This window comes from Acomys minous (genome assembly GCF_964271855.1).
Source record: "Acomys minous genome assembly, chromosome: 6".
NCBI classification, from domain to species: domain Eukaryota; kingdom Metazoa; phylum Chordata; class Mammalia; order Rodentia; family Muridae; genus Acomys; species Acomys minous.
Window position 1 is genome coordinate 123,162,772 of NC_140487.1, and position 14,701 is coordinate 123,177,472.

The 14,701-nt window shown below is 44.2% G+C and overlaps 1 protein-coding gene across 1 annotated transcript in view; it reads right to left on the reverse strand.

Moving 5' to 3' along the window:
• SLC25A33 (solute carrier family 25 member 33) overlaps positions 1 to 14,224 on the reverse strand; it is a 29,388-nt gene extending 15,164 nt beyond the window's left edge. The window contains exons 1-2 of the mRNA XM_084786753.1: positions 13,949 to 14,224; positions 2,309 to 2,488 (exon numbers count right to left, since the gene is read on the reverse strand). Of these exons, the coding sequence (XP_084642879.1) occupies positions 2,309 to 2,488; positions 13,949 to 14,004 (236 nt within the window). The 5' untranslated portion in view covers positions 14,005 to 14,224. The remainder of the gene's footprint in view (positions 1 to 2,308; positions 2,489 to 13,948) is intronic.
• Positions 14,225 to 14,701: the final 477 nt, after the last annotated feature.

Consider the following 14,701-nt stretch of genomic DNA (forward strand, 5'->3'; position numbering starts at 1 on the left):
GAGCCTTTCTAACATGGGCAGCATCATTAACTTAACAACTGACTTAATTCCATGGTTTCCATTTTGACATGAATAGAGTGTAAATGGATATTCATCACAGCCACTGACTGTATCAACCAACCACTGCTGCAGGTCTGTGGTGAAGCACTGGCTTTTGTGTGGTGTGGACGTGTTCCTGAAGTTTCAGTGACAAAGTACCCTTTCCCTTTGGCGTCCACTGTAATGAATAACTACTGCAGGCGGGGCTCCTGAAGCCTACAGTGGGAACCTAGAGGAGGAGGAGACACACTCCATAAAACTCACAGAAGAGAAACATTTCCATTTACCTTACAGGCTCTGCTCGGTTGGTAGCTACAGCTTTTGGATAGTGGTTTCTAATGGAGGGTTGCAAATGGAGGATGGCAAGCCTGTGTGGAGCAGTTCCTCTGAATGCTCGGGAAGTGGCCTGATGACCTGCCTCCATCTCACAGTGACATCTCAAAAGGTGTCACCTGACACCAAGCAGGAAGTATTCTTTCAGCCACTGAGGACCTTGGATCCTGTTTTGTCACAGACATGAAGATAAGTCGTAGAGGCTTTGCTTGACAAAGTTCCAGAGACCTCTGACTGTCCAGTATGGTTTTTAGAGATCCAGAACAGCTGTTGAGGTTTTGCTTGACAAAGTTCCAAAGATCTCCAGCTGATGACCACTGCCCTTAAATATTACATATGGTCCAGGTGTAATTTTGTCTAAAAATCCCTTGGCTGTCCTGGACTCACTTTGTAGACCAGGCTGGCCTCGAACTCACAGCGATCCGCCTACCTCTGCCTCCCGAGTGTTGGGATTAAAGGCGTGCGCCACCACACACAGTTTAAAAATCTGCCTTTTCTCCTAAAATTCTTTCTCCTTATTTCTCAGCCCTAATGAAACCCTCACAGGGAAAACTTTTTCCCATAATGTTGAAGTAAGGCATCTGTCCAAAGGCTTGAGACAATGATAGAGTTTTATTTTATTTTATTTTTTTGCTCTGATTGTGAGCAGCCAAGCAGAAACTGCATGAAAGAAAGTTAGGACCTTGACATAACAGTACCTCGCTAGATACTGTAGAAAAGTTTCTTTAGAATCTGCTTTGAGAGCAATAGACACTGGGCTTGGAAAGTCACACTTTACAGATATTTTACAATAGAGGACCCCTTGGCACTTAGCCTAGGTTTAGATAACACCTGTTGGTTTATCTCTCTGCCTCCCAAGTGCTGGGATTAAAGGCGTGGGCCATCACTACCTGGCTTAAAACTTTAAAGCCCGGAAGAACTGTCTCTCTCACATGCTCACTGTCTGTCTCTCTGTCTCGCTTGCTCTCTCTTACTTTTCTGTCTTTCTTCTTACTTGCTGTTAACCTTATTTTTCTGTATCTGTCACTTACTTGCTGTTCTTCTTGGGCCAACCCCCGTGTTTTACTTAAAGTGAAATTTCATTTTTTTCATTACAGATTACAGCATGATCTTTCTCATCTTTTACAATCAATAGGGTGTTTAAAAATCAACAAAGCAAGAAAACAGTCTAACAAAGAAATACAAACAGTTATGCATAACCTACAATAAAGTATACATCAAAAAATCAATCAATTTCCAAGCAATGGTCAGCATAACTTGATTATTATTTCTTAAACAATACTTGGGAAAGTTTAATCATAAATTAATCTCGAAGAACAAAACAAAACAAAAAGCCAGAAACTAAAAACAATACACACACACACACACACACACTCTTCAGTTTTGTGCTGTATATGCCTGGATCTATTATTTCCTTTTGCCCACTGCTCCTCAACCTCTCAACATCTGGCTCGACAGCCAGTTGTTCCCCACCGGTTGGCTTCCTTTAACCAGCCGTTTACCACCTGCTCAATTCTCCCTATCAGGGACCCACCAATAGTTTCTCTTCTCTCCTCTTCACTGTTCCTGGAGCTGGTCTGCGGGAGCGGGGCTGTTTGTCTTCACTGAGGTCTGTGCTGCCTCCGCATACCCTGGCCTCTGGTCTATCACCAGCCACCTGTTTTTGGGACTTCACTCCCTTCCTCACCATTAAAACTGAAAACCTGATCCTCCTGGGCAGCAATTTCTCAAAACATCTGACCAGCACGATGGCTCAGTGGATTAGAATGTCTGTCACCAAGCCTGACAGCCTGAGCCTGATCCCAGGAGCCCTGCCCTCCACCTGTATGCTATGGCACACCATCCCATTCCTCATTAGTGTATTCGGACCAAAAGCGTATAAAGTAAACAGGCGAGTGACAGGAGACGCTACGTGAATAGGATGGACGGCACTTACTTCAGAACCTGTAAGAGTCCAGGTGTCACAGACGTTGGTCTCATCACTCCAGCTCCGCTAATGGTCCCCAGATGAACCTGAGGATAATATACTGTCCGAAGAGCTAGTCTCGAAGACTGCAATCTTGTCTTAATGACTTCTAGTGGACATGTGAAAATAGCACCAACTGTGCCCCCGCACCTACAGAAGAGAAACCACAACAGGATCAGAAGGCAACACGCGACTGTCAGCCTCTTCTTCTTTAGAACAGATCATCTGAACTCATTTCATACAACTTAAAAGAAAGTTAAAAATATTAGCTGAGGTTCCAGAACTACAGAAAACCACTTCACAATGACCCACCAGCGCGATGCCATGTCCCTCTGTATCTCTACACAGTGCTCAACCAATTCCCAGTTGAATGCTCATGCAATCTCACCATAAGACTTGCCGTGAATAGTCTAGAAAGCACAACAATCTCTGCACATGCAAGCTGGATATTCAGATGGTGCTGCCGTTTTGAATATCTGTTTATCACAACACAGACCTAACGTGGACACTACTCAACATTACATCTTTTTTCAACTGTGGAATCCTATTTCCTTCCTTCATGACTGACGGGCATGCACTGTGTTGTTCTGGCCACTGTCTCTCCTAGTCATTCCTCTAAGGCAATCACTTCAGTTCTGCCCTTCACAGGTGTTGATAGCAAGAAACTTCTGAACTATTTTTTAAAGAATTTTCTTTTTGGTATAAGAATTGAGCCCAGGCTCATGCCAAGCAGATGCTCTAAGCTACACTCTCAGGCCTTTGTATTCTATTTCAAGACAAGGCCTCACTAAATGGCCCAGCTTGCAACTCTCCTGCCCCAGCCTCCTGAGCAGCTGGATCACAGGAGTGTACACAACCATACCCAGATTAAACACCGTTCTTCAAGACAGCTCACTTGTTTATCCTAAACTACCTATTTCTACCTTCTCAACACTGTCTACAAAACCATGCTGGATGGGCTAGCTACAACAAATGATGCCACGTGCCATCTAAGGTCACCATGCTGGATGGGCTAGCTACAACAAATGATGCCACGTACCATCTAAGGTCACCGCCCGTACAACTAGGGACTTTCCTCTTTGGAAAACACGGCCCTACATCAGAGCAACTCCAAGTTGGGTCCTGGGGTCTTACTCACCTTTGCATCTATGGCATCAGGACCAAATAAGTTCACAAATGGTAATTTCTCAGCCAAGGATTATTCAATTGATAATTCACAGAGAAAGTCTTAATTTTTTTTTTAAGTATATTTATGGGCTGGAGAGATGGCTCAGTGGTTAAGAGCACTGACTGCTCTTCCAGAGGTCCCGAGTTCAATTCCCAGCAACCACCTGGTGGCTCACAACCATCTATACTAGAATCTGATGCCCTCTTCTGGCATACAGGTGTATATGCAGATGGAGCACTCATACATAAAATAAATAAATAAAATCTTTTAAAAAAAGAATCATAATGTGTTGGGGGCTAAAGAGATGACTCAGAGGTTAAAAGCACGTCTGCTCTTCTGGAAGTCCTGAGCTCAATTCCTGGCAACCACATAGTGGCTCACACCATCTATAATGAGAGCTGATGCCCTCTTCTGGCATGTAAGTATACGTGCAAAACAGAGCACTCACATACATAAAATAAATAATAAATCTAAAAAATCCAGAATATTAACATCTAATATGCAGGATAGCTGGTATGTGACCCCTATAAAAGGGCTCTTCAACCACCAAAGGGTCACAACCCATAGGTTGAGAACCGGTGTCTTGAGTGAAGTACCATATATTGAGATGTGTGTCTAAATAGACAATGGCGTGAAGACAGAAAATAGAGACTGGAGAGATGACTTGATGGCCAAGAGAACCAAACTTCGGTTCCCAGCACCCACATCCAGCAGTTCATAACTGGTTACGTCAGCTCCAGAGAATCTGATACTCAGTGGGCAAAGGGCTTTTCAGGTCTCTACAGGTATCCACACACTTGACACACACACACACACAAATTTTAATTTTATTATTATTATTATTATTATTTTTGGTCTTTTGAGACAGGATTTCTCTGTGTAGCTCTGGTTGTTCTGGAACTCACTCTTAGACCAGGCTGGCTTCGAACTGAGATTCACCTGCCTCTGCCTCCCAAGTGCTAGTATTAAAGATGTGTGCTACCTTCATTTGACTCACAAATAAAAATTTTAAAAGAAATTACAGAGAGAAATTTGCTTAAAAAATTTTTACAACTTAATTTACATTTTGTGTGCATATCTTACGGGGGGGGGTGCGGCAGATGATTCAGGATGTAAAACGTTTGCCTCACAAGTAACCATAGTAACAGGGAGGTAGAGACAGGTGGATCCACAGAGCTCACTGGCCAGCCCATGTAGCCAAACTAAATGAGCCCCAGGTTCTATAAGACTCTGTCTCTTAAAAAAAAGTTGACCTTCACACACATACACCAACATATGGATGGATACAAGAGCACTTTATTTTTAGGTCAAGTGATCAGAGTCTGAGACCACTATTTTAAGCGTGCTCCTTGGTGGTTTTAGTGATGTTGTTATTAGCAAGCCGGTATGCTGCTAAACATTCTAAAATGCATAGGACAGAACAGTTAATCATCCTGCCAAAGCTGGAAAACTCCACTCTAGACCAGTAAAATGGGCTGCCTTGGAGGCAGTGTAAACAGGGTGGCACTGCTGGCAGCATCCCAGCATTTGGGCCTCTGTTCTAACCAGACCGTAGCCATACAGGATGAGTGGGATCAAGGCCATTTCTAGTGTTAACTCTGACTCACCTAAGCCCATTAACATGATACCATCTACTCCACCACAGTGTCTGTTCAGAGAAGAGCATGTGATTTGGGCCAAGATAGTCACATAAATGCCCTTAGAGCAATGACTGGTTTAGAAATAGGTGTGTCTCTAAACTAGTTCCATTTACTGAAACTCAAGACCTACTGAGTGGTAGAGAGACAGAGGAACTGCATGCAGGTAAGGGGACAAGCAGGTATCACTGGGAGGCAGAGCTGTCAGGGCCACAGTGACTGTGGAGTGGTTGCTCCAAGAGTTAAGCCAGTGGAAAGTAGATTTTCTATTGCTCACAGCTCATAGGTAGGAAGCTGACTACTGCAGACAATGTTCAGAGGGTAATCAGCTCTCACGTTTCCACTGGCTATGTGGAAACTTCCCGGACATTAATTTCTCTCCCAGGGTAAGTCTGCACTGGCTACCATGCCAAAGTCCAGTAAAATTCTCTGGAAGGTTCTACTCAGAGCAAACATGGAAGTATCTGAAGAGTGATGAAATGTCTAGGAGAAGACACAAGACTCAGTTTGGCTGTAAAGTCTATTTGCCTAATTTCTTTCTTTTCTTTCTTTCTTTTTTTTTTCAAGACATGGTTTCTCTGTGTAGCCTTGGCTGTCCTGGACTCACTTTGTAGACCAGGCTGGCCTCGAACTCACAGTGATCCACCTGCCTCTGCCTCCTGAGTGCTGGATTAAAAAGGCATGCACAACTACACCCAGCACTTGCCTAATTTCTTGAACATAAATGAAGCTATGACTATGACTGAGAGTCTTCACTCCCTGTTCCCTTTTACAAGAGGCTATGATCTTGGGCGCGTTTCCACCTTCTCTCAGCCTCCCTTTAAGAGCTGAAGCAGCACTTATTATACAAAGGCATATTTAACATTTACCTGTTTTTTAAAAAGATTTATTTATTATTTATACAGTTGATTGTCTACACACCAGAAGAGGGCTCCAGATCACATTATAGATGGTTGTGAGCCACCATGTGGTTGCTGGGAACTGAACTCTGGACCTTTGGAGGAACTCTTAACCTCTGAGCCATCTCTCCAGCCCCAACATTTACCTTTTTATATCCACATGGCCCTTGCTTAATCTCCCCTGTGGATTAAATACCTCTCCTCCAGTTTAGGATAGAACAACTACCACAAAATATACACTGGATCTTTCTGCTAATTTTAGGGGATCACAGAGTTATATAAAAATTTAAAATTATGTACATAAATTACCTTTCACCTTAGAATTTCAAATAATCAGAAAAAATTTTAGATATGTAAAACATGCTGTTTCCTAAGCATATACCCACTTATCTTAGTCACTAAAACCAAGTACTTTTTACCAAAAAAAATTATTACTTTTAAAATATTACATTTATGAGCTGGGAGCGACGGCACACTCCTGTAATCCTAGCACTTGGGGAGACAGAGGCAGGTGGGTCTCTGTGAATTCAAGGCCAGCCTTGTCTACAAAGCAAGTCTAGGACATCTAGGGCTACACAGAAAAACCCTGCCTCGAAAAAACAAAAAACAACAACAAAATAAAATAAAATAAAATAAAATTACACTTATTTATTGTGTGTGTGGAGTGTGAGTTCTTTCCTTTCACCATGTGGGTCCTAGATATTGAACACAGATTGTCAGGTTTGGTGTCAAGTATCTTTGTCAGTAGAACCATTTTGGTGGACCATGAACTTTTATTACACATACTTATTTAATGTAGGGATGGGTAGGTATTGCTGTGCATGTGTGGATGTCAGAGAGACAAACTCACAGTTCTCTCCTGCTATGTGGGTCTCCAGGTTTGACTCAAACTGTCAGGCTTGTCAGAAAGCCCTTTGCCCACTGAGCCATCTCTCAGGTCCAATGTGTTATTAATTATAAAAATCACTACCCTACTAGTGGTAAACTGATTTCCATGTTCATGGACTATTAACAGGCACAAAATGGACTTTACCAATAATACAACAGGTATTCTGCAAGCCTCCCAATCTTTAGCAATTCAATAATTTTTTCATCTTCTTGGCTACTTCTGTAGTCACTACTTGAAAAACATTAGTTGCGGCTGGGTACACACCTTTAATTCCAGCACTCGGGAGGCAAAGGCAGGTGGATAGTGAGTCCAGGACAGCCAAGGATACACAGAGAAACCCTATCTCGAAAAACCAAAAAAAGAAAAAAAGAAAAACATTAGCTGTTTTTGGCATATACTATAATATTCTGGCAAGTTTATCTGAGTATCTGACAGCAGGCTTATGAGATGTCAATTATGCAAATTGCACATTTATTTTGCTATGGCAAAACCAATTTTGGATGTAGCGGATTCTCTTTTAGATGATACATCCTCGATTCCATCTCATTTGGGAAGAACATTTTTTTAAAAAATATTTTATTTAATTTTTAAATTTATGTGTGTTGGTGTGAGGGTGTCAGATCTTGGAGTTACAGACAGTTGTGAGCTGCCATGTGGTCGCTGGGGACTGAACCCTGGTCCTTTGGAAGAGCAGGTGGTGCTCTTAACCACTAAGCCATCTCTCCAGCCCGGGAAGAACATTTTTAATCGCACCCCTGCAGCCCTAAAGTTGGAGAGATGGCTCAGTGGCTTGCTGTGGCAGAGGACCCAGGCTCAGGTCAGCATGGCGGGTCATAACTGTTTATACAACTCCTGTTCCAGTGGGCTCAGTATCTTCTTCTGGTCTCAGTGGGCACTAGGCATGCACATACATATAAGCAAGCAAAACACTCATATACATAAAACAAGAATACATTTTTTTTTTCCAAGACAGGGTTTCTCTGTGTAGCCTTGGCTCTCCTGGACTTGCTTTGTAGACCAGGCTCGCTTCAAACTCACAGAAATCCACCTGCCTGTGCCTCCCTGAGTGCTGGGATTTAAGGCATGTGCCACCATGGCTGGCTGCAATAAATATGTCATGAGAGGAAAAAAATAACCCAAATAAAGAAAAACCCTATCTTTCACAAATAAGGGAAATCTAAATCAGCATTGCTGGATACAATATAGTCTCAGCAAATATTAATGTGTAATTCAGCAATACGGTACTGTTTCTCTTTACTTAGGACAATTCAGACTACATTGTTTAATACTGACAGGCAGTTGTAACCTGTCAGAATGGGTTAGTGAAGGGAGTTCATGGTACCTTCATTCAAGACACTTCCATCCTTAGCTGGAGGTGGGGGAGCTGAGGGGGGTAGGTAGAATACTGTCATACGCCTTTAAGCAACACTGGGGAGGCAAAGGCAGGCAAATTCCTGAATTCAAGGCCAGCCTGGTCTATAGAGTGAGTTCCAGGACAGCCAATACTACACAGTGTTGCAGGATATTTGATCCCATTGTGAACCCTGAGATTGTGAATTGTAAAAACTTGTTTCTTGTTTGGTGTGGTTCAGCCCTAACAAACACCTTTAATCCAAGAACTTTCTGTTTACTCTGTAAACGGGTGATTATGGTGTGGCTTAGTGCAAGCACACAGCTTTAATCCAAGAGCTTTCTGTTCACAGGATTTAATAAAGTTAACCATAGGTCAAGAGGTGGAGCAAGTAGCCAGCTGACAGGGAATAAACAGAAAGGAGGGACTTTAGGGTGAATGGAATTTAAGATAGTGTGAAGAAGAAATAACTTTTGGCTTTTCCTCTTGAGATGTCAGCTGAACTAACAAGCCTTTGGCTTTTGGGGGTTTTTAACTTTGAGCTTTTGGGTTTTGGCTTTTTCCTTCTGGATGTGAGCTAAGTAGGAAGGTCAGCTGGGTGCTTTCTCTACCTCTCTGAGCAACCAGGTTTTTAACACAGCATCCGGCACCTGAGTCTTCATTGGTAAAAAATCAAATGATTTGAGATGTTCTTTCTTTGTAACAACAACACAGAGAGACCACAAAAAAAGGGGGGGGGTAGAGGAGAAACTTGCATCCTATTGGCCATTTCCCAACCAAATTAAAACAAAACAAAAAACAAACCCCACCTTTCCACATATACAAATGTAGTAGATGAAATTAAAGTCAATTTTATTCATAATAGTATATATAACCTGATAAAAGGTATGCATTATATTTGTTTCATCAAAATTCCTGTAAGCCAAGGGTTGTTGTTTGGTTGGTTTATATAGCTCAGTGGATCCAGCTAGGACTTGTGTATGCCAGCCAATGCTTTACAGTGAGCTGTGTCCTCAGATCTCGGGTGAGTTGAATGGTCTCTACACTTTCCCTAGACAATGAACAGCCATCTCTGAAATGCTTCAGAGTAACCAGGATTAAATTGGTAGTGACAGTGCTAGACTATACCTGTCAGCCAGTAATCTGTGGGAAGGCAGTAAATCCTGAAAATATCTATAGGCTACATTTTCAGACCTTAAAGATCTACCATATCCTCATTAAAATACTTTTTTTGGAGCATGCTGGGGATTGAACCAAGAACCCAGGGCCACAGTCATACTAAACACACAATCTACCAATATGTGTAGAAGAATGTTAATTCAGAACATGGCTGGTTTTGCTAGAGATCACATCCAAAGACCTTCTAAGTCTATGTGATCTGGTTGGAATAAAGACACGCTTTAAAAAATTATTTATTTTTACTTTACATGTATTGGTGCTTTGCCTTCAGCATGTATATCTATGTGAGGGTGTCGGGTCCCTTGGAACTGGAGTTACAGACAATTGTGAGCTGCCAATTGGGCACTGGGAATTGAACCTGAGTCCTCTGGAAAAGCAGGCAGTGCTCTCAATCACTGAGCCATCTGTCCAGCCTCTCAAACACACCTTTAATCTAGGAGACAGAGGCAAACAGATCTGAGTTCAAGGACAGCCTTGTATAAAGTATCAGGTAAAGAAAAGCTTAGGTCCCGGTATCGTGAAACACACCTTTAATCCCAAGCGAAGGTACAGTTAGCTTGTAGAAGGAAGCCCCCATGTTTGGAAGTGATGGCTAATTGAATGGCAGAAAAGGTAACCAATCAGAGAAGATTTGACAGACTAGGATATGCTGAACTCTGCAGAGAAAAGAGAGGAAAGAAAGAGAAGCAACTTAAGAGGCAACTGTCTCGAAAAACCAAAAAGAGGCAATTTTACAAAGAGAGGGGATAGTTTTATAAGAACTGTATTAGAGAGATGGGTTGCAAAGTGAGAACTCAGGTGAAGATGGAATGAGCCAGAAAATTAGAGCAGATTGCTGAGTCAGTTTGAGGCCAAACAGAACATTTCTGGGTTGAGAAAGAAGCCAGATTAAATAAATCAGCTGGGAGAAGAGTTTGAGCCGAGTTGAACCAACTAGCCCAGAGCTCAGAAAGAACAAGTAAGGGTTAGCTCCTTCTGCAGAGAGTCTCAGAGGCTGAAAACATTCTAGACCTACGGTAGGCTGTGAGGAGGCCAGGAGATTTCAGGAGTAGGCCCAGGTTAGCAGACGGAGGCAGTAAGCCTCACAGACAACAAATGAGCCTGGAAAATAAAAGTTACTTTTACAATATGTTATTTCCTGGCCCCTATTAAAAATATTTAAAGGTCATGTAACTGTTTATTATGACAAAACACACACACACACACACACACAAAATATCATACCATAAGAATAAGACCAAAGGCATCCAGTTCAGATTGTCTGAGTACTTCTTTGCTTTGACAACACTAAAGAAAGCAGAAATCTTATAGGAATACCTTTTACAACCAAGAATAAAAAGCCCATTCTCGAAGATGCAAAGACACTAAGAGGCACTCTGAAAACGTTGAGACCAAATGCCTTAAAAATGTTTCAGTTTGGGGCTGGAGAGATGGTCTAGTGGTTAAGAGTGCTTGCTGTTCTTCCAAAGGACCCAGGTCTGATTACTATCACCCACGTGGCAGCTCACAACCATCTACAACCTCAGTTCAAAGGGATCCAATGCTCTCTTCTAGTCCCTGATGGGCACAGGGCACACATGTGATACACAGACATACATGTAAACAAAACACCATACACATGAAATAAAACCTAAAAAAGTATTTTGACTCAGCAGCTGTATTTCCACAGGTAAGAATATGATTTGTAGTGGAGGAGAAGGAACAAAGAGTAAAGATTAGAAAGATGTCGTCAGTGTCACAGGATGTTGCTATAAATTATGCCAACATCTTCACTGATCCCCACCCACGAGCTTTAGAAACCGAATTTGCCTTCACTGTTCTCTCCACAACTGGCACTGAAGAATATTAGACACAGACTTTCTAATGAGAGACTGTACTCAGAAATACATGAACATTCAATGTATCACTAAGAAGAAAGCAAAGTGAAGAACAGGGTGGGCTAGCCAGGCAACATGCCGCACGCCTTGTGATACTAGGGTTTGAAAGGCTGAGGCAGGACTGCTGGGAGGTTAAGGCCAGCCTGAGCTTTATAGTGAATTCTACACCTGCCCATGCAAAGTGAACAAACAAAAAGAACACGGTCTTATGTTTAAAGTGAATATAAAACTGGGTTGGGATGTACACATACTCGGGACCTTTTCCAAAGTGCTTGCCTCTAGATGTTGGCCTGTGGTGGCCTTTCTTCCTGTCCTGCTCTCTTCTCAAAGGGTAATATGTTATACTGAAAATCTGACTATTACATGTTAATACAGGAAATAATCTTTGGAAGTAACCTCTGTAAATAATCTAGGGACTTGTCTCTCCAGGGGGGAAGAAAAATTAAAGACTGTGAGCTGTTTTGGTACAGTCTTTATTTTTCCAGGATCTAAAATCAACTTTCACTGGTTATATTAATTTTTGAGTCTGTTATAGCTAGTGAAAGTATTCATGTATCACTAGGGCCTAGTGCCACACACCTTTAATCCTAATTTATGTATCACTAGGACCTAGTGCCACACACCTTTAATCCTAATTCATGTATCACTAGGACCTAGTGCGCCACACCTTTAATCCTAATTCATGTATCACTAGGACCTAGTGCGACACACCTTTAATCCTAATTCATGTATCACTAGGACCTAGTGCGACACACCTTTAATCCTAATTCATGTATCACTAGGACCTAGTGCGACACACCTTTAATCCTAATTCTTGGGAGGCAGAAGCATAGACAGGGTCACTGTGAGTTCTAGATCCTGACTTCAATAAAATAAATTATCTGTATTAGAATAGCAAGGGATAGCGTTAAATCTGTGTGAGAATACAGTCCTTCAACAACTCGTCAATAAACAAGGAGACACACCGTTTTTAAAAGCCAGATCTCTTCTCAAAGACACTGAATTTAGCTTTCCCGAAAGACGCCAGCTTAACAATGGAGGAAAACAGTTACACAGGCCCCTGGGCTGACAACTTTAAACTACAGACCATGCCCTCTTCATACTCAACTCCTTTCATGATCTACCTTAACAAGGACAAAAGCATTAGGCCAAAATCCAACTAGTAATTCTGAAAACATCCTTTTAAAAGCTCATTTCTTCTCTTATCTGCATGCACGGAGATCTCAAGCTGCTAATGAAAGAACTAGAGCTTGTTAAACACCATGGCTTCAGGCACAGCACTAACAAACTCCCTACATCTTAATGAGTCCACCGCAGTATTCTCTATCAGAACCTGAAAGGCTGGACTTGGCAGCCAGAGGGCACTGTGAAGGATGAACAGGGAGACGCATCCAGACAGGGCCATCAGCTACAGTGAGTCTCAACACAGGCCACTCTAAAAAACTCCTCCAGTCAACAGCACGCACACATACAATGTAGGAAGCCACCTCAGTAAAAAATAAAGTGTAAAAATAAAAAGTGTGTAAACTTATTTCTCTTGGCTTCAAAGTCCCAGAGATGACAACAGAAAATGGTTTACCTTTAAGAGTGCTTTCTGGTGTTAGTCTCAAAGATAATTATCAGCGAAGCCATGGAACGGAGGAGTGACAGAAATAAACTGGACAAGGAAATTCTTCCTGTCTAAGCACAACCATTAAAGCTATTTGCTTGGAGAAAGAAAGTAACTGCCTGCCTTGAGTAAAAGCAGGAAGACATCAGAGGCCCTCTCGTCATGGTATTTTCTGGGTAGTTCTTCGGCCATTACTTTTTAGGATAAGGAACTCCTTGGGTATAGTACTCAAGTGAATATGCTAACACGGGCTGAACGAGTTATCCTGCGTTATGTAAAACATCCTACACTTAAAATTGTGCTAAGTCAAAGAGTTCCTCAAGACCCCGGGCTGGGGGTGGGGGAGGGAGAGCCACAGCTCCACAGATAGTTTGAAAACCAACAAGGATTCCATGCCACTGGCAGCTATGACAAAAGGAAAAAAAAATCTGCTTAATTTTAGGGGGTCGGGGAGGGATTCAGCTCCTGTTTGTTTCCTCCTACCATAATGCGTTTCTCCATTGAAAAACATTTAAGGTGCTCAAGGACATACCTTCCGAGGTTCCCATTTACCCTCCCACGTGGTGCAGGCCGGCATCCGTTCCCCCCACATTCCACAGGCCACGGCTGCCCTGCGACACCTGCTTGCTGCTCTCTGACCGTGCGCAGTGCCTCCCGCGCTACCCCTGGATGTCCAGCATCCGCATCTCCCTAGCGGCGAGTGACCGCAGCGTAGCCAGGGAGGAGGCGCAGGAGGCAGGAGTCACAGGGGCTCGGAGCGTTCGCCCCTGGTGACAGTCACACCAAGCCAGAAATTGTTCAAAAGAACACACGGCAGAGAGGCGGTCGGTGGGTGGGGGATGGGAACGCGGACGCGCCGGGTGGGCAGCCGCGGCGAAGCCCCGACCCTCCCGGGCCGCCCGCCCTCGCTTCACCCCGGGAAACGCGGGTTCCCGAGGCCACGGCACGCCCGAGGGAGGAGGTCGGGGCTGAGGCGAGCGCCTCTGGGGCCCGAGGCTCACCCGCCGGCGAAGAGGTGAAGCAGCGTGTTCTCCTTCTGCTGGGTGCCCGTCGCCATGGCCGCGCCGGCTCCGCGGCCCGCCGCAGCCGCTCGTGGGATGCGCGAGGTCTCGGGCTCCGCTGGCCTCCCTCAGGCAGCCGCTGACGCTCCCATGCGCGCGGGAGGCCCAGGCGCCCGGCTCCCTCCGCGGCGTGGCGGCCCGCCCGTCAGCGGCCTCGGCGGAGCCCTCCAGCCGCTGGTCAGAGCCGGGCTCACGGCCGTCACGTGGCGGAGGCTGGGCCGTGACGTCACGGGGCGCGGTGCGGCGGAGGTGTGGGCCCGGATCCCGCGTGCCTATTGGACGGCAGGTGGATGTGGGCGTGGCGATCGTGCAGGCACGGGGCGGGGCCATCCCCTGGCGGGGGGGCTAGTTGCGCAGGACTGGTAGTGGGTGGCCTGAAAACCTGCCCAGGCTTCTTGGTCCTTCTCAGAGGTTGGAAACCAGGCCCCATGAGCCAAGCCTCACCTTAAAAATAAACAAACAAACAAATGTTTAGGTTCATGTGTATGTGTGTGATTTGGTTTTTGTTTTTGTTGTTGCTTTCGAGACAGGGTTTCTCTGTGTCGCCTTGGGTGTCTTGGACTCGCTTTGTAGACCAGGCTGGCCTCGAACTCACAGCAATCCGCCTGCCTCTGCCTCCCGAGTGCTGGGATTAAAGGCATGTGCTGTTGTGCCTGGCTGATTTGTTTTGTTTTTAAGAGGGTCTTACTGTGT